Source organism: Mirounga angustirostris, unplaced genomic scaffold (genome assembly GCF_029215605.1).
Source record: "Mirounga angustirostris isolate CCGP_5_RB_7025 unplaced genomic scaffold, mMirAng1.0.hap1 SCAF_4, whole genome shotgun sequence".
In the NCBI taxonomy this organism is placed as follows: domain Eukaryota; kingdom Metazoa; phylum Chordata; class Mammalia; order Carnivora; family Phocidae; genus Mirounga; species Mirounga angustirostris.
The window spans coordinates 181,518,467-181,546,036 of NW_026991712.1; the positions used below are offsets into that span (position 1 = coordinate 181,518,467).

General features: G+C 53.9%; 1 protein-coding gene and 1 non-coding gene across 3 annotated transcripts; one reads left to right on the plus strand and one right to left on the minus strand.

The window, feature by feature from the left end:
• The first annotated feature begins 4,851 nt into the window (after positions 1–4,851).
• Positions 4,852–5,034, plus strand: LOC123860684 (small nucleolar RNA SNORA73 family). Its single transcript, XR_006794802.1, has one exon. It is a non-coding gene; the product is annotated as a small nucleolar RNA SNORA73 family (small nucleolar RNA).
• Positions 5,035–11,373: 6,339 nt separating this feature from the next.
• Positions 11,374–26,479, minus strand: DRAXIN (dorsal inhibitory axon guidance protein). Of its 2 annotated transcripts, XM_064589932.1 has the most exons (6): positions 26,022–26,479; positions 23,438–23,628; positions 21,977–22,088; positions 21,493–21,582; positions 19,835–19,924; positions 11,374–15,833 (listed from the first exon to the last, which is right to left on the minus strand). In XM_064589932.1, the coding sequence occupies exons 1-6, from the start codon at positions 26,470–26,472 to the stop codon at positions 15,721–15,723; spliced, it is 1,047 nt and encodes a 348-aa protein (XP_064446002.1). In that variant the 5' UTR covers positions 26,473–26,479; the 3' UTR covers positions 11,374–15,720. The 2 variants fall into 2 exon arrangements, with proteins under 2 accessions (XP_064446002.1, XP_064446001.1); XM_064589931.1 differs by lacking the exon at positions 11,374–15,833 and having other exon boundaries at positions 19,559–19,924.
• Positions 26,480–27,570: the final 1,091 nt, after the last annotated feature.

The window sequence follows — 27,570 nt, forward strand, 5'->3', positions numbered from 1 at the left end:
ACGTAGACACCAAAGATGGGGGATGGGGAACTTGATCAGATATGGAGGGTGACCAGATATCAAGGGTGGGGGCGATTCTCACTCAACTGACTTAGGAGGAGTCTTGGTAAAACTGGATCTTGCAGTCCCAGGAAGGACAGGCTGACAGAGAAGCCCAGGCCTCGTCTAGAAGAGGGCTCAGAGGAACCTAGCTAGAATTTGGTCAAGGATAGTGTCTTTGTCAAGGTAAAGTGCCTGCCTCTTAGTAAGTGGGCAATACACATGAGCTATTGTTATTACCAATACAGGAGGTTATTATCGATATACTGGTTGGAGTCCACTTGAGTCTATATACCAAAAACTTTAGGAAAATCTAGCCGGAAAACCAGCAGAAAACCTAAACACACACCTCTCTGCAGAAGGAAGAAAACCAGAGAACAAAAAGATTTTATCTAAACACTGTGTGCCCCTCAATTGTAAATGAGAAGAATTGAGGAAAGAAAGGGCTGTCTTTCTTACCTGGCATCTCTCTTAGGCTGTTGACTACCCTCACCCCACCCCTCCCCACCCCATTCTTCACCCATAACCAGAGAAAATTCTCAGTTGGAGAACATCAGCTTTTATTAGAGTCGCTTGGGGTAAGGGTCCCCTTAGGGTTGGTCTGAGCGCTTGCTGGTCTCCAGGAGGGAGAAACCACGTGGGCGGTTGAGAATCTGCCCGGGATTGGCGACGGGGGAGTGGGAGGGGCCTGAAATCGGATCAAGACAGGTGCTCCCTCCAGACACAAAGAAAGGGGGACCTTTGTAGGGCTTCAGGGCCCACTGGCCTAATATTATGCCCTGTTTGGAGATACAGTCCTCCAGCCCAGGGGACAGAGCACCCCAACGCCTGCCACTGGGATCTTGAGCTGGGAAATGGCTACACCTAGTTTGGTTTTTGCGGAGTTAGCACACAGGGGAAGAGGCGTTTGAATCCTGGCTTTGCCACTTACTGGTGGAACTTGGGCAAGTTGCTTTGCCTCTCTGTGCTTTAGGTTTTTCATATGTGAGATGAGGACAATAATAGTTATCTTCCTCAAAGGGTTGTTAGGATTTGTTAATACACAAAAAGCATTTAGAACAGGGCCTGGCAGATAGTAAGCGCTAAATCAGGATTGGCTACTGTTGTCATTAAGTATTAGTTATTGTTTGTTTGTTTTTTTAAAGATTTTATTTATTTATTTGACAGAGAGAGACACAGCGAGAGAGGGAACACAAGCAGGGGGAGTGGGAGAGGGAGAAGCAGGCTTCCGGCTGAGCAGGGAGCCTGATGCGGGGCTCGATCCCAAGACCCTGGGATCATGACCTGAGCCGAAGGCAGCCGCTTAACGACTGAGCCACCCAGGCACCCCTGGTTATTGTTAATTATTGGTTATGTGATACCTAGAAGAGAGTAATGCCTCAATAAATGGTGGATATTATAACATTATATTATTATTTATCAATTCTCTTTTTTATTTTTTAAAAAAGATTTACTTACTCATTTGAGATAGAGAGAGGGAGAGTGAGAGAGAGAGAGAGCTCGCATGGGGGTACGGGGGAGGGGCAGAGGGAGAGGGAGAGGCAGGCTCTCCACTGAGCAGGGACCCCCATGCGGGGCTCGATCCCAGGACCCTGGGATCATGACCTGAGCCGAAGGCAGATGCTTAACGGACTGAGCCACCCAGGCGCCCCCCCCCCTCTCTTTTTTAAAGATTTATATATTTGGCAAAGAGAGAGAGAGCACAAAAGACCAGGAGCAGGAGGAGTGGCAAAGGGAGAGGGAGAAGCAGGCTGCCCCCTGAACGGGGAGCCTGAGGCAGGGCTTAATCCCCTCACGGGGCTCAATCCCAAGGCCCTGGGATCATGACCTGAGCCAAAGGCAGATGCTCAACTGACTGAGCCACCCAGTGGCCTCCATCAGTTCTCTTCTAAGAAACAGTCCCCATCCACCTCAGATCCTAGAGGTGTTTCTTCCAAGCCTATAACTGTGTAATAAGACCATGATCACGTTAGGAGGAGAAAATGCAAAACAAGTACTAGATTAAGGCGGACATTAATTAAGTACTTAATTTGTGGCAGACAATGTGAAAAATGGTCTGTAGTCAATTCTCAGTAGTAAATTCTCACAGTGACCCCATGGTGCAGGTACTATCCTCATCCTTGTTTACAGTAAGATGATTGAGGTTAAGAGAAGTTGGAAGGATTGCCCAAGTCACTGGTTGGTATGAAACTGGGCTGGGGACCGAGGAGGTCTGGCTCTGGGACCTTGACATTCGGCCCCTCAGCTCCACCGCCTCCATCTCAGGAAAATGTAGTCCAGGCTGGGATGCAAAGGATGGAGTGAGGCAAAGAAGGGGAAGACAGATTGTGGAGGAAGCACAAGGCTGGGTCTGTGGAATGTCCCTGCGGCTTGGCTCACACAGTGACACTGCATTCATCCTGACCGGCTGGGGCGGGAGGCGTGGGGGAGGAGGCACAAGACCCAGATGGCTGGGGTTGGGGGGTAGCTCACAGGAACAAAGGAAAGTGACTATTCTCAAAGGAGCCATGACCCAGTCCTGACTGTGCGAGGACAAATGGGCCCCCACAAAGCATATTCTATAAGGCTTTGGGGTGATAGCTTTCGTGAGCACACTTCTGGAATTCAAGTTTAAATCTATCATGTCCCAGGGCGCCTGGGTGGCTCGGTCAGTTAAGCGTCTGCCTTCGGCTCAGGTCATGGTCCCAGGGTCCTGGGATCGAGCCCCACATCGGGCTCCCTGCTCCACGGGAAGCCTGCTTCTCCCTCTCCCACTCTCCCTGCTTGTGTTCCTTCTCTCACTGTGTCATTCTCTGTCAGATAAATGAATAAAATCTTAAAAAAAATAAAAATAAAAAATAAATTTATCATGTCTGCCTCAGCCAAGTTTTATCTCTGTACCTTCAATATAGAAAGACATGCAAAACAGATTCATTCATTCATTCATTCATTCATTCAGGTGATAGTCACTGAACATCTATTTGGGTAGATGTCTAGGAGCAGAATGACCGAATCATATAGCAGGTATCTATTTACCTTTTTGAGAAATTGCCAAACTGGGGCACCTGAGTGACACAGTGGGTTAAGCATCTGCCTTCGGCTTAGGTCATGATCCCAGGGTCCTGGGATCGAGCCCCGCATCAGGTTCCCTGCTCAGCTGGGATGCTGCTTCTCCCTCTCCCACTCCCCCTGTCTGTGCTCACTGTCTCTCTGTCAAATAAATAAACTCTTAAAAAAAAAAGAAATTGCCAAACTGTTTTCCAAGATGGTTGTGGCATCCTGTCTTATTTTCTGTGTAGCACTTATCAATATCTGCAGGTATTGCCTCTCAGTTTACTTGTTTGCTGTTTATTATCTGTCCCCCCCAACTGGACTGAGCCGCAGGAGGGCCTTGCATCCTCAGTGCTCAGCCCCATGGCTGGCACATGGTAGGCACTCAGGGAATGAACCAGCACGTGCCAGCTGAACACATATGTGGGCACCACTTCCTCCCATCACAGGCACTGGGAAGACCAGCCACCCCCCTCCTCCGCTTGTCCTCAGGGTACCACTAGTAGTCAGGCTCTGCCCAGGAAGCCATTCAGTCAGTGGTGCTGGTTTTAGAAAGACTTGTCTCTCTCTCTCTCTTTTTTTTTTTGAAGATTTTATTTATTTGAGAGAGAGAGAGCACGTGCACACAAGCTGAGGGGAGGGGCAGAAGCAGAGGGAGAAGCAGGCCCCCGGCTGAGCAAGGAGCCTGACTCAGAACTTGATCCCAGGATCCTGGGATCATGACCTGAGCCAAAGGCAGAAGTTTAACCGACTGAGCCACCCAGACACCCCAAGCCTCGTCTCTCTTTTCACATCTTTAATTCTCATGTGGTAGGGTAGCAACTCCTACTTTATTAATGGAGAAATTGTTACAGTTCGGATGACTTAGCCAAAGTCACAGTGAGCAAAGCTTGCATGGGAGCCATGTAAATAAAATGTGCATACCCCCTCAAAGTCTGCCCATGGATGCCGAGGACTTGGTGTCGGGCACAAGGCCTTTCCACGGTACCAGAGATGAAGATGGGCGTATGTAGCCGCATACTGCCAGAACAGTGAGGAACTCATTAAGAAGAACCACCAGGAAGTCAATAGTAATGACTGGTTTTTAAACAGGCTTTCCTCAAATTCACTTGTGTAGTAACGGGATGGGAAAAAATGAAATCTCTTGAGAATGTTTTGAGGGTGATGCTGTTTAATTAAAGGCATTGCATTGTGGGTACCCTGGGAGGTCCCTTTCCCTGTGATGTGGGAAACAAAGGCAGAAGAAAAATTAAATTTCCTTACCACCTACAGCCCACTGACAAGTCCTTGAAACAGGCAGAGTGACGTTCCTCTAGGAACTCAGCTGCCTCAGTGTTAATACTTTGCTAAGGGCAAAAGGCAATCTTAGCCTGACTCCCAGGATCCTTTAAGTCTAACACATAAAAATTCCTTTGGAAACTTCCTTTATCTCTACCCCCCAAGATACCTGTTGGCAATCATCCCCCAAGCATAGGACCCACCGATATACATCTGAAGGGTCTCATGACTGAGGGTTTACTAGACGGTAACAAATGACCTTTTCCCAACAAGAGCTAGCCCCCTCAGGATCCTGGAAACCTTGCTTCCAAAATACCTGGGAGACTTACGCTATCCCTGACCCCCTCCCAACTTGAAAGTCTATAATGGGCCACTCATCATGACCCCAGTGCAGCTCCTTCTGCCCACAGGTCCTGTCCCCAAGCTTTAATAAAACCACCTTTTTGCACAAAAGACATCCCAAGAATTCTTTCTCAGCCGTTGGCTTCGAACCCTAATGTCTTTCCTACATCACCTGGGCGCTGTCCAGATGGCGTAGGGGAGCACAGGGTTAAGCCCCATGATGTACAATCCTTTTCCCCAGTGTTGGAGATGAAGCCGGGTCTTGAGTCTGCACCTACATATTCCTGTGGCTTCTCAGAGCCCTGTGGACAAGGCCTGAGGGGACAAACCATGCAAGAAACATCTAAAAAGAAAAAAAACATAGAACAAAAAGTAGAAAGTTTCCATCCCCACTCTTTCTGCTGGGCCTCATTTACTCCTACTCTTTACTTTGCCTCTAAATAAGCCAAAGAAGCTATGTTCCCACTTCCAGGGGAAGCAAAAAGGTTAATCATTCTCTGAGTTTTGTCCTAGGCCCCAAAGACCTGATGACACCTAAGAGGAGCCAGATCCCAAATATGTTCCAGGGCATCAGCTTCCAACAAACCTCGGCCGATGCTGGCATCAATACCCCATCCCTTCAGTGATTTATAAGATAACACCTGTTATTCACCATCACTCGTCTTTGCTCTGACCCTACCCTGGATTCCCGAAGGAACACGTCCCCTAGACTCCTTTCCAATGGAAACCCCTAGCCCCAGCTGACGACAAGACTCATTCTCCTTTCCGAGTCTCCCAACACTCTGTCAGAAGTACACTGTCACGCACACTATTCGCTGTCACTCAGGCCGTTACTTCCTCTGGCACACATTTGCTTTTCATCCTGCACAAAGCCAAGGACCCTCTTGGCAGGTCCTGCGGGACCCCCACTCTGGGGTCCTCAGACGCGGCCCGCCTGCATCACAAACACTGTCCCATCTCTTTCCCATGCTTGCTGGCGTCCTTTGGGTAAAGATGTGTTTTTGGATCCCAGCCTTGCCTCCTCCTAGCAAAGCGATTTGGGCAAATTAGGTAGCCACGCCGAGCCCCAGGGTGACGGGGGTCGCGTAAGATGATTTACATACATGCGTGGCCCAGCTCCTGGCACTTCATAAATGCTCAGTAAGCAAATAGCTGCCCTGCTGCTATAGAAACAAAAACAAAACCAAAAACCCCACAGCATCTTGCAGCGTCTCGCAGCAGGTCCTGGCCCACAATAAATGCCGGTTGAATGGAGGCACCAGGAAAGACCCCTTTGATGGAGGGAAGATGCTCTTCCCCCTTTTCCTGTTAGCAGAGACACTGTGGTTCACCCCGCCCCCTCACCCCCACCCCAGCACTGCCACTTTGCGTCTATGTCACTTCGTCTGTCACTTAATCCCTCCGAATTTTTCTCTGCATTTTGACAATGAGGACAGCCATCATGAGTCCCCGGGGGCGCTGTGTGAGGCACCAAGGAAGCACCGAATATGGAAAGGTTTTGAGATGCTTCCGCACCCACTAGCCAGCGAACTTTGGTTCTCAATGCACTGGAGGCCCACAATTGCAATGGGGCCCAGCCATTTCCTTTCCCAAGTGGGTAAATCAAACTGGAAGAAAGAGAGCAGCGAACATCACCCAAACCCTGTTGAAAGTCACACACACCTGTCAGAAAGCAGGGCCCTTGGCAAGAAGCTTTCAGAGAAGGGCCTGGAAGCAGAGTCGAGGCCCCTGGTGGCCCAGGGGTTCTTTCTGGGGTTTGATCTGGAGACCTGTCCTCCAGTGTTTGTGTCAGCTTGTCTCAAACACGCTGGCTCTGTGTTTCTTGGCCTAAGGTCTGGTGGGGTTATAGGGGAGGCCTGGGAGTTTTGTTGGTCAGTGTTGGCCTTTGGATCTGTAGCTGTGGTCTTCTGTCTCTTCCCGAAGGCCAGCTCCCCTGAGCAGACAGCAGGGCACGGGGGCAGGAGCTGATGGGACCGAATGGAACCCTGTAGGACTGGGGTTGGGGTGACTCTCTTGGGCTCCCAGGCTTCATTCCCTGTCCTTCAGCCCAGTCCCTGGTGGATGCCAAGATACTGAAAGTATTGAACGCCATATAACTCGTCAGGAAAATCACCGTGTCCATAGCAGCATTCACTTAGAGCCAGGAAGGGGACACGATCCTGGGGCAAGCCGGGCCCAGAGGGAGTCAAGGTGGACGATTCTGCTACTTCTCTTTTCCTGGGTTTTCTGGAGGTGCCTGGACATTGCTGGGACGTCCTCTCTAGAGGACACATTTGTTTTTGTGATTAGTCAAAACACAGGGGGGCTGATTCCGAAATATGTGTCCCAGTGGCACAGAATTCGAACTTACAGTAGCATCCATGGCCGACTTTTGTGGGCCCCACTCAGGATCCTTGAACACTCCCCCTTGAGCTTTAAAATGTAGCCCGTAGGGCGCCTGGGTGGCTCAGTCGTTAGGCATCTGCCTTCAGCTCAGGTCATGATCCCAGGGCCCTGGGATCGAGCCCCGCATCGGGCTCCCTGCTCGGCGGGAGGCCTGCTTCTCCCTCTCTCACTCCCCCTGCTTGTGTTCCTGCTCTCGCAATCTCTGTCAAATAAATAAATAAAATCTTTAAAAAAAAAAATGTAACCCGTAATTCCCAACGTCCCTGTGGCTTTGCCACCTCATCGGGGTCCTATGAACATGACTGCGGGGTGAGCCCCATCCTGGCCTCACCGGACACTTAGTGACATTACCTTGTCCCTGCAGAGGCCCGCAGCTCATGTCAGGCATCAGAGAACACATCAGAATGCCCATGGGGCTCTTGGTGAGCGTGGAAGAAGCAGAAAACGAAGTTGTGTCCTGTTCTTGAAAACAGATGTTGTGTTTGACACCAGCCAGAGGGAAGGCAGACAGAAGAGGCTGTTGCCAGTACGCTCTGCCCTGTGGCTTTCATCCCCCTGGGCCATACTCCAGCAACCCTCTTCATGTCATTGTGTGTGTGCGTGCGTGCGTGTGCGCGTGCCCAGGCTCTCATTAACTCTGTGCCTCCTGCCTCCCACCGCCTGTCCCGGCTCTGTCGGTCTGTCCTGAGTTCAGGCTACCACCTCTTTCCCTGTCCGGCCTCCCATCTCTCTGCATGCTTGGGGCTGGAATTTCAAGGGAGGCATCGGAGGGCTCTGACAGCACCTTAGTGATCACTCAGATACACAAACAAGGCCAGTTATGGCCCCCGGGCCCCGAGGCCCCCAAGGTGCCTCTCTGCTGCGGGGCTTTATTCTGGTGTTCACTTTCACACCCTTCTGCTGGGCCAGCTCAGTGCCGACGGCTTTCAGGTCCAGGTCTGTGGCAGGTCCGTGAGGGCTCACGTTCCTCGCTGGGGGACAGTAAGGGAGCCTGCGCCCATGGTGGGGGGAGACATAAGAGAAGAATGGGGAAGTGGGTGCCGGGATCAGGCAGGTTACCTCCACAGGTTCCACCTGCTGGGAAGCCCCTGAGAGGGATCTCAACCTGAGGGGCTTTCTAGAAGGTGGCCTGGTGAGTGCAAGATCTTCAGTTCTGCCGGCCCAGGGCTGGGGCCTGCCCAGCAGAACTCCTGTCCCCCGCTGGCCCTGCAGCAGCCTTGGTGACCCCAAATGCACCATGCAGCTCCTGTGACCTGGGGTGTGGGTGGGGCAGTGGGGGATAGGGAGGACCGGTGACCGACTCCTAGTAGGTGCTCAGCAAACATGTGGCATTTGAGAAGCAACGTGACATCGGTGGACATGTTCAGGTTTTGGAGTCAGAGAGACTTGACTGGGGTCCCTGATGCTGCTACCGAGTAGCTGCACTACTTTGGACGAGTGGCCTTTATTTCTCGGTGCTTCGTTTTCCTGCTCTGAAAAGGAGGCTCTACGAGTTTCTAACTACACAAGAGGAGGGTGCCTCTGGCCGTGGATGCAGCTCAATAAATGAGCTCACAGTTTTGTTTGGCTGAATGTATTCCCTCTCTCAGCACGCATTCTGCTTTGTGCCAGGCACTGACACAAGGTCAAGGCTGGGGCATGGAGAGACCGCTCAGGACCACACTGCCCAGAGCTGAGCAGCCTGGCCTGCTGGACGGACCAATCACCAGTGTGGTCCCCCAGGCACAAATATGTGGGTTTCAGGATACGCCATCACGGAGGGGTGGGATGAAGGGACAGGAGCGCCTCTGTTTAGCCACTTGCTTACCCAAGTGTCTGTCATACACCTGCCCCCATGCCACGCCCACCAGAATAGTCCTGACACTAAGACATGTGTGCCCACTTACATGACAGACGGCGGTCACTGCTGCCACCTGACATTCAGGCTGACAAAGGAGTGAGGAAGCCCAGAATGTCACGACACACCAAAGACAACCGCCGTGTGCCCACGTGCTGTGATCCAGAGCTGGGGAGCTGAGCTCCAGACGCCCCTCTGTGATGACCAGTTTTCTGTCACAACAGGGCCAGCTGCAGTATGGGAGGCTTTAACCGCACACTAATCTAGGTGCTGCTGTGAAAGCATTTTGTGGATTTGGTCAACATCTACAAACAATTGACTTCCAAGTAAAGGAGAGTAGCCGCCATCATGTGGGTGGGCCTCGTCCAATCAGTTGAAGGCCTTAAGAGCAAAAACTGAGGTCTCAGAGAAGAGATGTGGTCTCGAGGCTATAGTATCAATTCCTGCCAGAGTTTCTGGCCGGCTGGCCTGCCCTACAGATTTCAGACTTGTTGGCCCCTGCCACAGTGTGAGCCAGTTCCTTAAAATAAATCTGTATAAATATAGAGAGAAGATATACACAAATACACAGACATTTAAAGATATATAAATACAAATTCCACTGGTTCTGTTTCTCTGGAGAACCCTGGCTGATACACCCCCAAGCCAGCTACCTGGTCCCCTGAGGGCAGCGCCCAGGCTGCCAGCAGAGAGCTGAAATCCCTGTGGCCTTGGGTTCAACTGGCTTTGACTCCTCTCTTCGGCACTGCTCCGGCCCTCATGAGTAGAGATGGGTTTGAGTTGACGTCCCAGGACAGAAGGGTTTTTGTTTTTGTTTTTTAATTTTTTTTAATTTTTTTTTATTCTTATGTTAATCCCCATACATGACATCATTAGTTTTAGATGAAGTGTTCCATGATTCATTGTTTGTGCACAACACCCAGTGCTCCATGCAGAATGTGCCCTCCTCAATACCCACCACCAGGTTAACCCATCCTCCCACCCCCCTCCCCTCTAGAACCCTGTTTGTTTTTCAGAGTCCATCGTCTCTCATGGTTCGTCTACCCCTCCGATTTCCCCCGCTTCATTCTTCCCCTCCCGCTACCTTCTTCTTCTTCCAGAAGGGGTTTTTTAAAGCCTAGCATACCTTTCTGCAAAACCTGGACCCAGGAGTCAGCAGTATAGTTTAGGGGGTGGCAACTACAGATCATGGGCAGACCCAGCCTGCTGCCCTTCTGTGTGAATATAGTTTTACTGGAACACAGCCATGCTCATTCATTTGTGCATGTCCGTTTTCAGTGTTGTCTATGACTGGCTTGCACTACGATGGCAGAGCTGAGCAGCTGGGCCAGCGAGGGAAGGACTTTTGAGGCTTCTATGAAAGGGGAGCTCCTGGGCTCGATTCCCTAGAACGATCCCCAGCGAGAGGCTCACCAGCCACCTGGGGCCTGAGTGGGGAGGAAAGTGAGTTCTCAGGAAGATTTGATGATGCAGTTCTCAAACCTAGGGCAGGGGGCTCGTCAAACATGCAGCTTGCCAAGCCCCATCCCTAGAGATTCCGAGGCCCAGGCCCAGGTGGGGCTCAGAAACTTGGGTTTTCTCCCCCAGAGGATCCTGATGCTGGGAATCCCTGGCCCATGTTTTGGGACACTCTGGATTCCCATGCGTCCAGGCTACAGAAGCCGGTCCCTCCGTGGTGCCTGGGCAGGGAGATTCCCACAGGGACAGCAGGCCCTTAAGGGCCTCTCCCCAGGACAGTCTGGACCCCTGCTTGGCTTTGGGACGTGGAGCCACTGAGAGCCATAACACAGCCTTGCTCTGTATCACAATCAGCCAGGCCTGGCAGGGCCTGGTCAGCGGAGGCAGGTGGCACTGGCTGGAGCTGCCCCCAAGATAAGAGATGGCCTTCTTGGTGCTGAGCCAGGTCCCCCCCTGGCCAGTTCGTGCTCTTTCCCAAGATGGCATCTGAGCCTGCCCAGGCCCGGCGTCAGGAGGCGGTGCTTTGTTTATCCCCATCCTGCTGAAAGTGGCGTCTGCTTTTCCCTGCACGTGGCCACCCAGGCCCCAAATGAGGCCAGCCTGCTGTGACTAGCCTTGTCATCTCTTTGGGACCTCAGCTGCCCCAACCCTAAAATGGAGAGGGAGGTCAAGATATGACATTCCCACCAAGAGGTCTGGTTAAAGGAGCACGATGAGGTCCAGGTGAGGACAGAGACTGTCTCATTTACTGCTGAGCTCAGAGCAAATGCTCAAAGATGTGGCAGAGGAAATACTCGGCTTAGGGTCCCCTCCAAACGCCCCAAGTGTGCTCCCTGCCTGCACACACAGATCATCTCCGGGAGAGGCAGAGAGAGATGAGAAGGCAGCTAATTAACCATCGGCTCTTTATTTACAGCTCAAGAGAGCGCATGCAACACGCCATCACAGGACTACAAGGGCATAGCACCCCCCCTCCCCCTGCTGCCCCCACACTTTAAAGAGGAACCACAGCACCCCAGGGAAGTTCCCAAGAGTCAGAAAACCCAATGACTGCAACTGCAGTGGGGGGGGGCACCCCAGGTGCTCCACTTGATTTCTTCTGAAAATAGACCACTCCCAGCCCAGGAGGCAGGGGCTCAGAGCCTGGGAGTTTGTCACTGCTGGTTATTAACCAAGCAAACCGGATCTCCGATTTGCCAACTCACACCTGAAGGCAAATGCCCTGAATCATCCAAAAGTCCCTGACCATCCAACTTTTCTGTTTCCCCTTATGGATCATAGACCTGGGTGTCTCAAACTTGATCGTGCCCAAGAATGGCCTGGGGACTTGGTAAAACCCAGATGGCTGAGGCCCACTGCCCGAGATTCTGGTTCAGCAGGTTGGGGATGGGGCCCAGGACCCCGTGCTTCTGCTGAGCTCCCAGGTGATGCCCTCCCTGCTGCTGGTCCAGGACCACACTGCATAAAGAGGGACTAGGAAGCCTCTTGCACCCAAAAGAGGCTGAGGATCCTGTATCAAACTACCCGTCCTGACTTAGAATTCAGAAAACACACTCCCTGCAATGAAGGTCCTTGGTTCTGCAAACCAATTCCTGCCGCCCCCCTCCCTGACACACACACACACACACACACATGCACTCCTGTCTCCCAGAAGAGGAAAGGTGATCATGGAGGGTGATGGCGCCAGCCCCATGAAATCCTAAATGGTTTGCTTTTCTGGCTCCTCTCAGTGTCCCTCCCGGCACCCACTTTCCTTACTCTTCTCTTGTCTTATAAACATGTTCCTTGCAGGTTACATGTCAGTTCACTGACTCTCCTGCTGCAAAGTGAATCCCATACAAGGCTGTGCCCACCCTCTCAGCACTAGATTTTATTCGGTGTGTTGAGTATGGCTTTAAGTGAGGATCCATCTCTGCGGTAGAAGGGGTCGTGGCTTTGGGATTTGACTTGTGGTTCAGTCACCCCTCAAGGGGCAAGCGAAGCTGTCACTTTCCCATGGGGCTCGTCCCTCATACCCTGTGCCCCTCAGCCCATTCCCAGCAGGCTTGGGGGCTACTCTTCACATGGCCGGATGAATCCCAGAAAGGAGTCCCGTGGGAACCGTGCGCACCTCTGGGGAATGGTGTAAGACTCTGCAGAAGGAATGCAGGAGGGCACGGGCCACCCGTGGTACCACCACCTACTGGTTTCCACTTGGCCTTCTGCTCAGCTCGCCCTCTGGTTGTATTTTTTTGAAACTCATGAACCCCACCGCAGACCAATACCACTTACACCTCTTCCCACTCTGCCTCTGCACCCAGGATCTTTACCTGCTGCCTCGGGCTGATTCCAGAACAGTTTTCCAAACTTCTTTGACCCCAGAACTCCACCCTCTCTTTCCTACAGGAGCATCTCCTGGCCCCAGTGTTGCAGGGGAAGGAGCCTGAGTGGTGATTTTGACAGATCATTGTCAAAGAACAGACCACCTACCAAAATTATCCTAGAAAACAAATTAGCCAACACTGGGAGCTTATTATGTGCTTGGCACTGTTCTAAACACGCTATAAGGATTTTACGTTTACTTCTCACAACATTGCTATGACGGGAGAGTCATTATTCCCATTTTACAGATGAAGAAATCAAGGCACAAGGAACTTTCCTAAGGTCACCATGGTGGTGAGAGGTGGAGCAGGCCGTTTGTCACCAGCAGCATTCCCATAGTCGGGAGGACGAGGGCAGAGTTCATGCCCAGCTGTACATTAGGGTTGCCTGGGGGAGACTTGAACACACACGAAGCCCAGACACAACCCAGACCAATGAAACCAGCACCTCTGCAGGTGGGCCTGGGCATCATCAGTACCTTTGAAAGTTCCCTAAATTATTCTAACGGGCAGCCAAGTTTGAGACCAGTGGACTGGAGCACGAATCTGCCAAATGATAGCCTGTGGGCCAAATCCAACCTGCCGCCTGTTTTGGGGTAATCTGCAAGTTAAGAAAGGTTTTTACGTTTATAAACGGGTTTTAGAAAACCAAATGACAGATAGTAGTTTGTAACATGTGAACATGATATGAAATTCACATCTCAGCTTCCATGAGTAGTTTTATGGGAACACAGCCTAAAATATTTACCTGCCCTTTATGGTAGAAGTTGGCTGAATCCTGGATTAGGGGGAATTGACTTCTGTACTAGCCAAAGAAATCTGAGATAGACCTAAGGAAGAACTTCCGGGCGGAGAGGTTTGTTAAACACTGAGGGGGGCTCTGGGATCTCTAACTCTGGGGTTAGGAGGTTTTTACCCACCCACCTTTGCAACCATGAAATGAAGGTAACTAGGGCAAAGAGCTAGGGCCCGAAGGTCCAATCGCAGAACTCCCCTGCTAGATGGGGATGGTTCCATGGGGCCTTTCAGCTTTGTCCTGACCTTCTGTGCTTTCCATTGTTGATGCCCCAGGGCCATCTGAACTGTTACCCCCCAGACATCTGCGATGCCAGACATAAGCAATGCTGTGTTTCCTGCCTGCAGCCCACCCCCCCTTAGGGTTCTATCACATTCTCAAATCAGCCACCCCCAATGAAGCTCACACAGCATGCGTGTTGTCTGGTGTAGCCTTAGACAAAACTGCTGGTGGGTTTGATTTCCAAATAGCCGGCTTTGATCTCTTTTAGTTCCTCTGCCCCACCCCCACCTCTAAGATTCCTTTGCCCATAGAACTTGAATAGGGAGACATGAGCAAGGATATTTGGTTTCTCCTCGATCCGTCTGCTTTGCCTGGTGCCAGACCCCTGACCCTGACTGATTTTCCCATGGAGTAAACAGCCCCGGCATCGAGGGTGTGGTTCCTCTGGCAGGTGTCCAGGCCTGCGAGGAATTTGGATGGGGAGGGCTTTTGTCATTTGCAGCCTGGTTTGCCCTGGACCAGAGGGCTGAGGAGTGAGGTGCCAGGTGTGGGGGTGGGGGGTTTAAGTGGCTCTCCTGGGGTGGCCCCTAGAGCCAGATCTGCTGGGGTAGATGTTCTGGGTGGGTATCGTGGGTCTAGCTTGTGGGGGGTGGTTTCAGAGAACACCTTGACCTCAGAGGTGCCCCAATGTCTCAGTAGGCTCTGCTGCAGAAAGGTGGGGTCGGGGGTGTCTAGAGATGGTCTGTGGGAGGCCTGAAAGCCACTAAGGCCGTATGCAAAGTGGGTGCACATGCGCGATGCGTGCATTATTTTGAGCCCATATCAGCATTCGATTCTCAAAGGGCATGAACTACTATGAAACTAAAGAAGCTATAAGAGCAACGTCAAAGTGCATGTCCTGGGACTGGGTGAGCAGAGCCACAGAAACAGAAGGAACAGCACTATCGTTTCCCCCAAACACATCATATCTCAGATTACCAGCTCCCAGAGGGCAGCGGCCAATCTTCCCAAATCATGCCTTACCACCAAGCAGGGGCTTAATGCAATGCGTTGTTTTTAAAGATGCTACACCTTTGTTCAGGGAAGGAAGAGAACAGCCTGTTCCTGCAGACCTCACCACCGTGAAAGGAACTCCCAGGGAGGGCTTCTCTCTCACTGAAAGCCATGGAGAACTTGGAATAAGTCCGTGGTTGTGGAGAAGCAAGGATGCGGGCCCAGGAACCCGACAGGCTTGGCCCAGGTGCAGATCCCGGCTCAGGCATTTACTCCCTAGGACCTGGGTGCTCTCGGAGGGGTTCCCGCCAGCAGCAGCAGCATGCCCCCGAGAGCTTGTTAAAAATGCAGAATCGACCCAACCAGACTCTGCATGCTACCCAGATCCCAGGGATTCTTACACAGGTTAAGGTTTGAGGAGCACTGATGTGGGACCCTGGACAAGTCCAGTTATAACTAACTGCCTCGGTTTCCTCACCGGTAAAACGGTGATAATGCCTCCTTTGAAAGGTCATTGTGGTAACTAAATGAGATAACGTATGGCACGCATTTAGCCCAGTGCCTGGTACGTACAGGTGTTCCGCCCTCATCTGCCGGGGTGCTCTGTCTCTCTGGTCCGTTCCCCTTCTTGACGCGCTCAGAAACCTCTTCGTTGTTTGACTTGAAGCGGCTGCAGTGCTGAGGTTGGGCAGTAGAGGGCGCTCTCGACGTTGCCAACGCGGAGCACCAGGCCACCGGGAGGCGCAGGCCTTGCGGGTCCTCCGGGGGCGGGGAGGTGGGCGCAGGAGTGCTGCAGCTTGGCTCCTGGGCCAGGGCTCCCCTCCCAGGGCTGAGGGTCCCGGGCTCGAGCCTGCAGCCTCGGTCATCGGGTCCCCCATCTGAACTCCCACTGCTAGTTCTAAACAAATCGCCCGGCTTCTCGAAACGTCGGCGCGGGCGCCGGTCCCCAGGCCGGTGGGGAGGCGCCTCCCGCAGAGCCGCTAGACGTTGATGAAGGATCCCTGGTCGCCGTCGGCCGTCTCCGGCTCCACGCAGCGCCCCTTCCTCCGCGTGACCCTGCGGTTCCGGTGGAATTTGGCGTAGCAGCGCAGCCCTGAGGGGAGAGAGGCCAGGGGGTCAGGGGCGCCCACGGCCAGGGCCCTCCCCTTCCTTCCTTGCGCCCTCTGGGACTCCCTGCACCCTCTCACCACCACCCTACGCTGCCCTACAACCCACCCACTCTCCCAGGACAGCCTGAATGGGCTTTAAAAAGGCGATCGTTGGGGGCGAAGGGAAGGATGGACAGATGGAGCACGGGGGCTATTTAAGGCCCCCCAAACTATTCTGTGTGATACTGTAATGGTGGGTCCCTATTACGATGCATTTATCAAACCCATGGAATGTACAATGCGGAGAGTGGATGCGAATGCAGGTTATGGACTTTATCAACGTTGGTTCCTCCACTCTAAATGCCGAACCACACTAATGCAAGTAATAACAGGGGGACTGTGCAGGGGGAGAGGGTATATGAAAACCGTGTTTTCTGTGCCACTTTTCTGTAAACCCAAACTGCTAAAAAAAAAAAAAAAAAGGTCTATTAAAAAAATTTGTAAAGGAATGCAGGTTCTGCTCTCCCCTATAAAACCTCCCGTGCCCCCCCGCCCCTTGCACTCAAAAGGAAATCCAAACTTCCTACTCTGGCTTACAAGACCCCCTGGGACCTGGGCCTGCCTCCTCTCTGCCCTCTTCACTTCCCACTCCCCTCTTCATGAGCTCCAGCCACACTCAGTCTTCTTGCTTTTCCTCAATAGCCAGCCATGTTCTGCCTCAGGGCCTTTGCACTTGCTGTTCTTGCAGCCAAACCCCCTTCCCCAAGCTCTTTGCATCATTGGCTCCTTTGTGGCCCCAACCATGTTCTGCCTCAGGGCCTTTGCACTTGCTGTTCTCACAGCCAAACTTCCTTCCACAAGCTCTTTGCATCGCTGGCTTCTTTGTGGCCTTCAGGTCTCAGAGACCCTCCCTGACCACTCAAACTAAAGTCAGTGTGGCCCTTTTGGCCCACCAGTGGGAGGGCTTCAGAGCTGAAGCTCTCTCTGTCATGACCACAGGCATCCCCTGAGATACATGGGTAGACATAATTTTTATTTAAGGCCTCAGAAGGCCACCTCCTCTTGGTGGTAGGGGCAAGGGATGTGAGTGTGGCCTGAGCAATCCCCACACTTCAGGTTAGGAGTTGACCCCAGGGAGAGAGGACATTGCTACTTGAAGAGTCACTTATGTCACTACCAAGAGAATAAAGGAACTGCTGTGAAGTTTGTGCTTAGGGGCCTAGAATTTACACCTGGGTCACTGGGCATCTAGACATGAGGTCACACAAGTGACACTTGGAAAGGGGCAGAGGATTCATGAGCAGGAGTGCTTGGTTCCCACAGAAGCCCTTCTGGAACCCTCCACAACTCAGGCTGGCCTTGACTGCTGGACATCAGCCCTGGGCCCTCAGAAGTCCTCAGGACTCTTGGTCCTCATGAGGGTTCCCGGCCTCACCTAGATCCCTCTGGTGTGTCATCTTAGTGACAAACTCCTCCTGGACCAGCTTTAATGAGCTGCCCAAGCTGTCATTTCCATTCTTCTTTTTTTTCTGGAGCCTGAGTCTCCAGGGAGGAAGCAAGAGTTTCCTCCAGGACTGACCAGTGCCAGACGGATCAGAGGAAATGAGCAGATAGGGCTTTGGATGCAGATACATCTTTTGGATGCCTGCAAAGCTGCCCCCTCCCAGGTCCAGGGGAGGAAAGAAGGAAGGATTCCTGGACTCAGTAGGGCCACATCCCCCTCGCCTGGGCGCCCGGGTTGGACCTGGAGGCCAAGGACTATGATTGGGCCTCAGCACTGTTCTGGACTCTGTGGACTAGAGTGCCCTCTGGCCCGCTCCACACCTCAGTCTCCTGCTCTGTGAAATGGGTCCCCAACCCTGCACGCAGGTAACAGAAGATAAGTTTCCCAGCATCTCCTGCCCCTCCCACCCCTGCCTGCCTCCATCCCCTCACCTCTCTGTCTCCACTCCTGCCCCCCAGAGTCCTGCAGCCAGACCATGTCATTCTCCAGCTTAAAACCTGCCTGTGACTTCCAATTATAAATCAAAAGATCCTGTGTGATCCTCCCCACCAGCTTCTCCCACCTGGCCCTGGGACCACCTTCTCTGTTGGCCACTGTGTGCCAGGCCCACTCAAACACGCCAGCCCTGTTCCTGCCCGAGGTCCTGGCTTCTGCCCTGCTTCATGCCTGGGGCTCTCCCGCCCCGCACCCCCATCCTCAGCTGGCCGGTTCTGCTGTCCCCTCCTGTCTGTCCTTTCTAAAACAACTCTGACTCCTCATCACACCACCCTGATTTTTGTTACAGCCCTTATTTCTTTCTAAAGACATCTCATCTCTGCATTTGCTTACTATGTGCACATCTCACTAGAATGGAATCCAGAGGGGCAGTTTGCCTGTTCTCTTAGCGGCTGAATCTAATCTCAAGTCTCCAGAATGGTACTGGACACGTCGTGAGCACTCAATAGATATTTCTTGATTGACTAGACCCAAGTAGCTTTATTGCTTGCACAGCAGATAATTTTTGAGGCTCATATGAGCAAAAATAGGGCTCGTATCTAAGGATGGTTAATAGAAGGACCAAGACCAAATTCTCCAACTCAGGGCATGTGAACAACCAGTTAGCTACCGAACGATATTGAGTAATTATTGTTCATGTTTGTTTGTTTGTTTGTTTTCCTTAGAGAGAGTGTGTGTGTGCGCAAGCAAGGGGTGAGGGGCAGAGAGAGAGGGAGAGAGAGAATCCCAAGCAGACTCCACACTCAGTACAGAGTCCGACACGGGGCTCGATCCCACAACCCTGAGATCATGACCTGAGCCGAAACCAAGAGTCGGATGCTCAACCGACTGAGCCACCCAGGTGCCCCAGTATTTTATTTTTCAAAGAGTACTTATCTTTTAGAGATATATACTGAGGGGCGCCTGGGTGGCTCAGTCGTTAAGCGTCTGCCTTCGGCTCAGGTCATGATCCCAGGGCCCTGGGATCCAGCCCCGCATCGGGCTCCCTGCTCCACGGGAAGCCTGCTTCTCCCTCTCCCCCTCCCCCTGCTTGTGTTCCCTCTGTTGCTGTCTCTCTCTGTCAAATAAATAAAATCTTTTTTTTAAAAAAAGAGAGCTATATACTGAAATATTCACAGATGAACGATCTGTAAACTCCCCAGAGTTGCTTCAAAATCATACTGGAATGGGGAACTGAGTGGGGGAGAGACAGCAGAGACTGGCAGTGAGCTGGTAAGTATTGAAGCTGAGTGACGGGACATGGGGGTTCATTATTGCAAACACGAGTATTTGAAGTTTTTCAGAATATAAAATTAAAAATATTCCCCCACTTTTCTAGCTGTGTGACTATGGGCAAGTCGCTTAACTTCTCTGTGCCTCAGTTCGCTCAGGTGTGAAATGGTGATGGTAAGAGCTCCTTTCGTGGGATGGTTGTGAGGATGATCATAACAGGAGTGAAGTGCTCGGCACAGAGCCTGGCACGCCCGCCGGGGCACACCTGGGCAGGAGGGCACGCCCGCTGCAGCTGGGAGCTCAGAAGAGCTAAGGACATAGCTGGCCAAGTGCATCCCCCCTGGGACAGGGCTGGGAAACCCACCCCCCCAACCCCTCATTCTCACACTTGGAATGCCTCCCCTGGGGTAGAATTCTGGTGTACCAGCCTTCTCAGATTTGATCTTATATAAAGAATGTGCTCCTCTCCTCCCTTCTCCCACCTCCAGATCCTAGGAGATCATGCCAGCTTGTATTTCAAGAGGTGAGAAAAGCAAATCTGAGAAGCGATGCCAGGAATGGAGACTGCATGAGTTCACAGACTGGGAAGGCACGGAGCAAAGCTGTTCTTGCTCACGTCTTCAGCTCGCCAGGGATCCCGCTGCCCTCTCCTCCGCCCCGGGCCCCTGGGCCCTCCGTCCACCCTCCGCACGGAAGTCTTGGCCCCCATTCCGCGCAGAACCAGCTTGGAGAAGAAGGGCTTTAGTGGCCCCGGGAGCACAGGGGCACCCCCCTCCCCGAGAGAGCGGGGCTCACCTTCCACACACATGCAGTCATCAAAGCATTTGTTGTTGAAGCCGCGGTTGTGGGGCGTGCAGAGATGCTCTCGCAGGTCACAGCAGGTGCCTGCCCACACAGCAAGGCCACCGTCAGCCCAGCGGCCTGGACCCCCCCCCACCGCCCCCCACCCCCGGCCCACGTGCACACGGCCCCGCTGGGCGGGAGATCCATCATCTCCATGGCAGGGTGCGCCATCTGATGCACAAGGCTCCCTACCGGGACCACCGACGGATAGCATGGTCAGGGCCCCCGGGGGGCCGGTGGCGGAGACCCCAGCTGCCCCAGATGGGCAATTGATAGATCATGGGCGGAGCGAGGGCAGTGTGGGACGGCCTCCCAGGGAGAGGGGGCGGAGCAGCTGGGGGTGGGGTGAAATCAGCTTGGAGCTGGGAGGGGCCTCCAGGATCATTGCCACCAACGTCCTTGACAGATGGGGAAACTGAAGCTCCCCGGGGAGCAGCGGGAGGGCCCCAGGGAGGCCCCAGGGAGGCCTGAGGCAGCGGTTCGCCCCCCACAGACCCAGTCAGCTCCTAGGGCCACTGCCCAGTTGGCCCAAACTCAAGCCTTTTCTTTCTGCTCAGGGTGAAAACAATGGTTTGGAGACGCAACAGCCTGTCCCGGAGCTGGTGGTCTGCCTTAGACAGCGCCGCATTGCTGCTTTGGTTGCTATTTTGTGGAATAGTCTGGCCGCTGAATTAACAAGCATGGCACTGTGGAAGTGGGCCGCTTGGGTCTCCCCGCCTCACCCCCGTGCTGTCCGGAGGTGAGGACAGCAGTGAGCTGGCGGCCTCCAGTGTTTGCACCTTCAGGAACCACCGGGCTGATGTCACGCTGGTTCCCCAGCAGCCCCACCCCCCAGCAGGGGGACCAGGGCCTGGCCCTGGCCGGTCCTGCCCAATGGGGCCTCCGTCAGCAGGCAGTCTTGCTCTGGAGCTCCCCATCAGGCTGAGACTGCATCACAGGTTTCTGGGTCCATTCCTGCTTCCTCCCCCCTTTTGCCATTCACAGGTCTTCCCTCTTCCCCAGAATAAACCTCCTGCACTTGGAACCCCACCTCGGTATCTGCTTCCCGGGGCCCGAACTGAACCAACAAGGGCCAAGGGCCAGCAGTCCCAATGTCAAGCCCCTTGTTTGTAGACTGTATGATGGGCTCAGCTGCTATACAGGGAGGGTGTCATGACGGCATCCCCCTCACCCCCCACCCCCACAAAGCCCGGCAGTGTCATAAGGGGACAAGGACAGAATTAAGCCCGAGCAGGTGTTAGGAGGAAGAAGTCGAGAGAGGGCTCATCCTGACTTGAAACAACATGGGGCAGGGGTGAAGAACCACACAGACCCAGGTTTGAGCTACCTCCTCGCTGTGTGACCTCAGCCGAGACACTCAGTCTCTCTGAGGTTCGGTTTCCTTACCTGAACACGGGATGAGAGAGGCCCTTTCTCAGGGTTGCTATGAGGATTTAATACAGGACGACAGCAACTCTCAGTAGAGCGGTAGCCCTGATTGTTATCATTTGTCCTCTCTAAAGGGTCAGGGACCCACAGGCCCTGCTCGTGGGCCTGGGAACGGCCCCAGCCCTGCACGGGCTCCCCTGGCACCCAGCCTCCTGCTCTGAACGTGGGTGCTGCTTGGGTACCTGGCAGGCAGTCTTGGTGATGGTCGCACGGCTCCCCTTCAGCTGGTGATGTCTCGTTACCATCGCTGGAGAGTTTACCCCGGTGTTTCTCTGGGGACAAGAAGATGTGTCGTCAGAAGCTGACGCCCAGCAGAGCAGAGAGACTGAGCACAGGGGCTCATACTGCCACTTGCGCTGTGTTGTGTGGATAAGACTCTACCTCTCTCTCTGCCTTAGTCTTCTCCTCTCTAAAATGGGATCAATAGCAGGGTAGACCCAACAGCTGGTTTTTCAGGGGAAAATGAGTTGGTAGAGGAAAACATTTGGCCTGCGATCAGCACTTGATAACGGCATTTGCGTTTTGGGTGTTAGTCCCAGTTTAGACTGCATGCCCTTCCACTCTGGACATCTGTAGGTCAGGCTGGGCTCACTGGGGCCCTCACCCCAATAGACAGTGGGCGGGGGAGGGAGCCCAGGCATGGGGTGGCCGGGGAGGTGGACATACCTTTCTTTTTAGCAGAGGGCCAGACTTCAGGTTTTAAGTCTTCATAATCGGTCCAGTCGAACAAAGCCATGTCCAGTGTGGGCATCACCTCCCCATCAGGCCTGGGCTGAGCCTGCAGAAGGGGCACGGAGAAGAGTGAAGCTGGAGCTCCCAACAGGTGGGAGCGGAAATGTGGGACCCCGGGGCCAAACGGCAAAGAAGGGACTCCTCAGAGGCCAGCTTGTCCCCTGCTGGGCAGCCTGAAATCCCAGCCCCAGGGACAGGGAACAGCTGCCTAAGGCTCAAGCTCCAGGAGCCACCATCCTGCAGGATGGTATGGATGCAGACGGGTGAGTTATCCCTTGGGCCCCTGGGGGAGGGGCTGGGAAAGCAGTTGCACCTGCTCAAGGTTTCTACACCTGTGTTGTTGAGGGGAGCTGGATGAAGCCAAGCCACTCACTTCCCTGCCCCTTCTCTCCTCTGCAAAAGTTATCAGCTCTCTGTGGCCCATGAGACCACAGCTCAGTTGGGCTCACAGCCCTGGCCAGCAGTCTCAGGGCTGGATCAGCACACGGTAGGACATGGGCAATAAAGCCATCTTCTAGGGCTGGGTTCTCAACCGATGGGTTTCTGGGGGCCTTCAACAGTGTGGATCGCCATGTATTCCTTGGAGATGGCCCCTAGCTTTTATCAGACTCTGAAGGGGAGGGAGGGATGCCTGGCTGGCTCAGTTGGTGGAGCATATGACTCTTGATCTAGGGGTTGTGAGTTTAAGCCCCACATTGAGTGTAGAGATTACTTAAAAATAAAATCTTAAAATAAAAGAACCTCAAGGGGGTATGAGACCCAAAGGGAGTAAGAACGATCTACTGCTTAAAAAGTTTTATTTCTTCTATACATATACTTTACTGATCATCTTCAATAATTTTATTTGGAAAAAAATTCAAAGCCACAAAAGGGGTCCAAGAAGGATGCACCTTTTGTTGATTTTTTTATTTATTCATTTGAGAGACAGAGCGAGCTTGAGCAGGAGCAGGGGGAGGGGCAGAGGGAGAGGGAGAAGCAGACTTCCCGCCGAGCAGGGAGCCCGACGCGGGGCTCGATCCCAGGACCCTGGGATCAGGACCTGAGCTGAAGGCAGACGCTTCACCGACTGAGCCGCCCAGGTGCCCGGGGGACATGGTTTTAAAAATTCTCTGGACTTTTGGGTATGTATCAAATTCTCCCCCGAGGTCCCCGCTCTTTTCCATGCAGAGCCAGCATGATGAGCTGGTGCTTGCTTCCTTGCCCGTCCCTGGAGTGAGCCCCTAGGACCACGCTCTCCCGGACAGCAACAGCCCTTTCAGGACAGAGCGAATGCTGGGCCGTAGCTGAGCTGGACGGGCATCAGGAGACCTGGTTCCATGGCTTCAACCAACTCCCTCCCATCTCCGGGCCTCAGTCTCCCTGAATGTACTCTGAGGCTGTTCTGGGGCCCCTTACCTGGGGCCACAGGGATGTGACGGGCAGGATCGAGGACTCTTCTGTGGCAGGTACTGCTTCAAAGGTGGTTAGGTAGAGAATGGTGGGGGCCAGGCTGGTGGAGGACTCCTCCATCGTGGCATCCAGTGCCGGGTCTTCGGAGGGTTCTGCTTTCTTCATCAGGGAGCTAGGACCTCGGACCACAGCTCGGCCTGAGACACGGAGGGGGAAACACAGGGGCTTTATCTGCTCACCGCCCTGTGTCAGCCCACATCAAAACTCACATTTCCAACTGCAAGCAGGGAGGCGGCAGGGACCATGTGACAAGCCATTGGCTCAGCCAACATTCCTGCTGTCCCCCTTCCTGGGGAGGTGGAAATGAGGGACTGGGGTGGCAGGGAAAGAAGAGGGAGGGAATGTCTTGAATGAATTTGTGGTGTTGTTGGGGAGACAGCCCAAGGATTCTCTCTCTAAAGCAATATTCCAGCAAGTTCAAGTCCGGGTTGGTGGGTGCAGCCAGGGGTGCAAGTGTAACAAATGGGAACTAGTGGGATTAACCACGGAAGGCTTCCTGGAGGAGGTGAAGGTTGAGGAGGGGAGTCACGTGATGAGGCTAAGAGGCATTGCAGCGGGGGCAGAGACTTTGAGAAGGTAAGAGCCGCAGCTTATCATGTATAAACGAGTGCTTCCTATGTGGTGATAATCATCACCCTGTTTATTAAGCACTTGCTGTGTGCCAGGCCCCTGGTGTATGCTGGGTCCTGCCTTACAAGCATTATTTCGTCTAACCACCGTAGGAACTCTTAGGAGATGGGTGCTTCTTCAGTTTCACCTACAGGGGAGGAATCTAAAGCACAGAGAGTTTAGGCAACTTGCCTCAGGACACACAGCCAGAGGACAGCAGAGCCTGGATTCAAACCCAGGTCCATCTGAGCACAAAACCAATGCTTTTTAACCACTGATGCCACCTTCCAAGACCCATGGGCATTGCGGTAGGTTGAGTGTGAGGGGGAGAGAGTGTGCAGGGTTGGGGGTGATCAAGAACAAAGGGAGTTTGAGAGAAGCTGGGGGGCCCAGGCTCCTCCTTACCTCTTTTTCTCAGGCAAGATCTGACTTTAAGGTTGGCTGGGTCCTTTGGGGCCACCTCGCCCTCCAGAAGCGAACCCCAGAGAGTAGATAGGGGACTTAGGGACCACTGAATCCACTCCATTCCTTTGATAGACAGGGAAACTGGGGCCCAGTCAACTGGAACGCCACAGCAGGTTAGCAGGGCTGGGCCTGGCCTCTAGACTTCCACTGTCCCCTCCTCCATGCACCCAACACACTGACTCCCTTAGGAAGGCCCCCTTGGCCTGATGGAGCTGGGGCCTGGAGCTGAGCCAGGGATGAGTTCATGCTCCGAGGATGCCGGCGTCCCCTCCCCAACCTGAAACGTGACCTCAAGGGGTGGGAGGCTACGTCTAAGCTGGGGTCTCTCAACCGTGTTCTGTCCACCTGGTGGGGGGGGGTCTCAGTAGGCCTGGCAGGGAAGCAAGCCCCAGCTGATGCAGGTGAAGGGGGTGCCGAGTCTCCATCACTTTCCTCCTACAGAACACTTGCCCCACGTTTGTGGAACTTGGTCTGCCCAGGAGGCCGTCTGGTCACTTGAAGAGACTTGGAAGCTGAGGTTGCCTGGTGGCCTTGGGGCCTGGTGAGACAGGAGGAACCGCCTGGATGGAGCTGCTGGGGCATGTTTGTTCAAGGACTCAGTGGGCAAAGGGAGGGGGCAGCTGGGGCCAGGGGGCAGTGGGGCCCTCACAGGGATTTGGGGATGTGGGGGAAACTTAAAAGAAGGTGAGCAGGGCTGCAGGGGAGCACCCCAAGAGACACACAGGGCAGAGGCTGGAGGGATAAGGACACCTCGTCTCTCCCTGGGTCATCTGTGTCCGGGTCGGAGGCCAGTGATTCCACGTCGAGAGCAAGTTGAGAATTAGCTACTGCTCATTGCCCCTGATGCTTGCCAGGTGCCATTCTGAGCATCTAAGTCATCTATGAATCGACCCTGAGGGTAGATGGGATGCAAAATTATCCTCATTTTGCAGAGGGAGAAACTGAGGCACAGAGAGGTGACTTGCCCAGGGCACATGGCCAGTAAGCTGCAGAGTCACAACCCGAACTTGGGCAGACCCAGCGTCAGGTTTCTAAGTGCTTGGTCCCCGCTCTGGGCTTCAGAGTTGATTAAGTGATGTGCTTAGAGGGCACTGAACTAGTGCTTCTCAGTTCAGGGCTCATAGTGGGGTGGATTTAGGTCAGACACAGGTAGAACTTCCTGACTTAGGAGGATCGTTCATTGTTAAGATGGAGCTTCGAAAGCTATGTATCCCTCTCTTCCCCTGTTCCAGATCACTTTGACTTTTGACAGACCCCTCCCCTCCTCTGGGGGCTCACTGCCTGCCCTCTTTGGGGCCTCTGGATATCTTCCCAGTCTCCTCACATCATTGACACTTCACTCACAGCCTCCCCCTCCTGCTTGGAGAGCCCCCTTGGCCATTTGGGTATGACCTTCCCCCATCCCCCCACCCCTCCCTTCCAGGGCAGGACCCCAGCCCCCGCAGACCTCCGCTACCTCTGTGCAGCTTCAACCTCTCTCTGCGCCTCTTATGCTCCCTGCTGCGTTTCTTGACCCTCTCTGACCCAGGAGACCGGTTCTCCTTCTCAGGGTAGGGCAGCGCCAGCCCCAGGAGCAGCTCCTTGTCCTGCACCAGGCCTGCAGGACTCTGCCCAGGCAGCAGCTCCCCTGCTCCTGGCAGCCTGGAGGCCTGCCTGGTGGTGGAAACCACAGTTCCGTCCTGGGCCCGGCCGGGCATGCCTGGGCCCCGCTCCTTCTTGCCCAGACCCCGCCGGCGGTGGTGGCTGGCTGGAGGCATCCACAGTGCTGGGTCCTGGAGGTCGATGTGATTCTCGGGAAGGTTCCGAGCAAGGGTTCCAGGTCCCAGGGAGCCTGCCAGGCTCAGCTCCAGGAGCACCAGGAGGGCGAGGAACAGCATAGGGACAATGTGGGTGCTGGGCCCAGCCATGAGCTCTGGTCTGGAAGAAAAGCAACACCATGAGTGGACAGCTTAGCAGCCCTCCTCCTCTTCTGCTTCCCCATTTCCAAGTCCCCTGGCCCACATTATTAGAGCCCGGGTGTCTCTCAACAGGGATCGAGGACAACTTTGCCCCCAGGGGACATTTGGCAATGCCTGGAGACATTTTTAGTTGTCACAGCCGGGTGGTGCTGCTATTCCAGGGGCTGGGGTCAGGGATGCTGCTGGACGCCCCAAAGCTCACAGGATGACCCCACCATGGAGACTTCCCGGCCCAGAGAGACCACAGTGCCAAGGCTGGGAAGCCCTGGTTTAGTTTAAGCAACATCCAGCTTCCAGATGAGTCTAGAATCCCTTTCTCCACACGCACCTCTGCCCTTTGCCAAGTCCCCCAGAATGAGCTGAGTCCTTCCAAGCTCAGAAATAGGCCTGTCATCCCCGAGGCTTGACTCAAAGCGTAAATTCAAAGGAACAGAACAGCTTCTCTGAGCACGTGCCCGAGGCAGGAATCAGCTTTAGTGCTTCGCGGGAATTTATATCACTTTGTCCTTTCGACAAGCGTCCGAGGTGGCTCCCAGCATTTTCTGCAGCAGAAATTAACTGGCGTACTTGGCATTGCCATGTCTGTGCTCTGAACCTCGCTCACGGCTGCCCCAAGACAGCCCAGTCCTGTCCTTGCTCCTTTCTTTCCCTCCAAGGGCCCGGCAGGTTCTGACCCAGCTCTGTCCCCGCTGGGGCTGAGGAACTCTGGAAGCTTGGCTCTGCCGCCTGCTGAGTGGGGTGAACTGACCCTGACCTACCCTCAGGGTCACCCCCCATTCTCCACCAGACGTGGGGCCTCCTCCTGTGGAAGGAGGGAGTGACCGCCGGATGTCCCGGAGGACCTCGGAGCTAAGGCTCATAAGCCCTGTGGATGGGGTGGGGTGGGGTGTCTGCTGAAGTCTGGAGACCTCCCCCTGCAGCCCTCCTCTGCGGCCCTCCCCCACGGCCCTCACCTCTGTACCAGTCTCACAGCGTCTGGACAAGTTCGGCACCAGGCTAGCCAGGCTGATTGAATTTTTATGGCCTCCCCGGGCCTCCTACGTATCC

Bases quoted from the DNA above. Each gene is read 5' to 3' on its own strand.
- DRAXIN (XM_064589931.1), bottom strand. From the start codon at position 26,472: ATGGCTGGGCCCAGCACCCACATTGTCCCTATGCTGTTCCTCGCCCTC. The intron at 23,629-26,021 runs GTAGCGGAGGTC...TCCGTGTCTCAG, and splicing joins GAGGTTGAAGCTGCACAGAG to GCCGAGCTGTGGTCCGAGGT. The intron at 22,089-23,437 runs GTAAGGGGCCCC...CCCCTTCTGCAG, and splicing joins TCACATCCCTGTGGCCCCAG to GCTCAGCCCAGGCCTGATGG.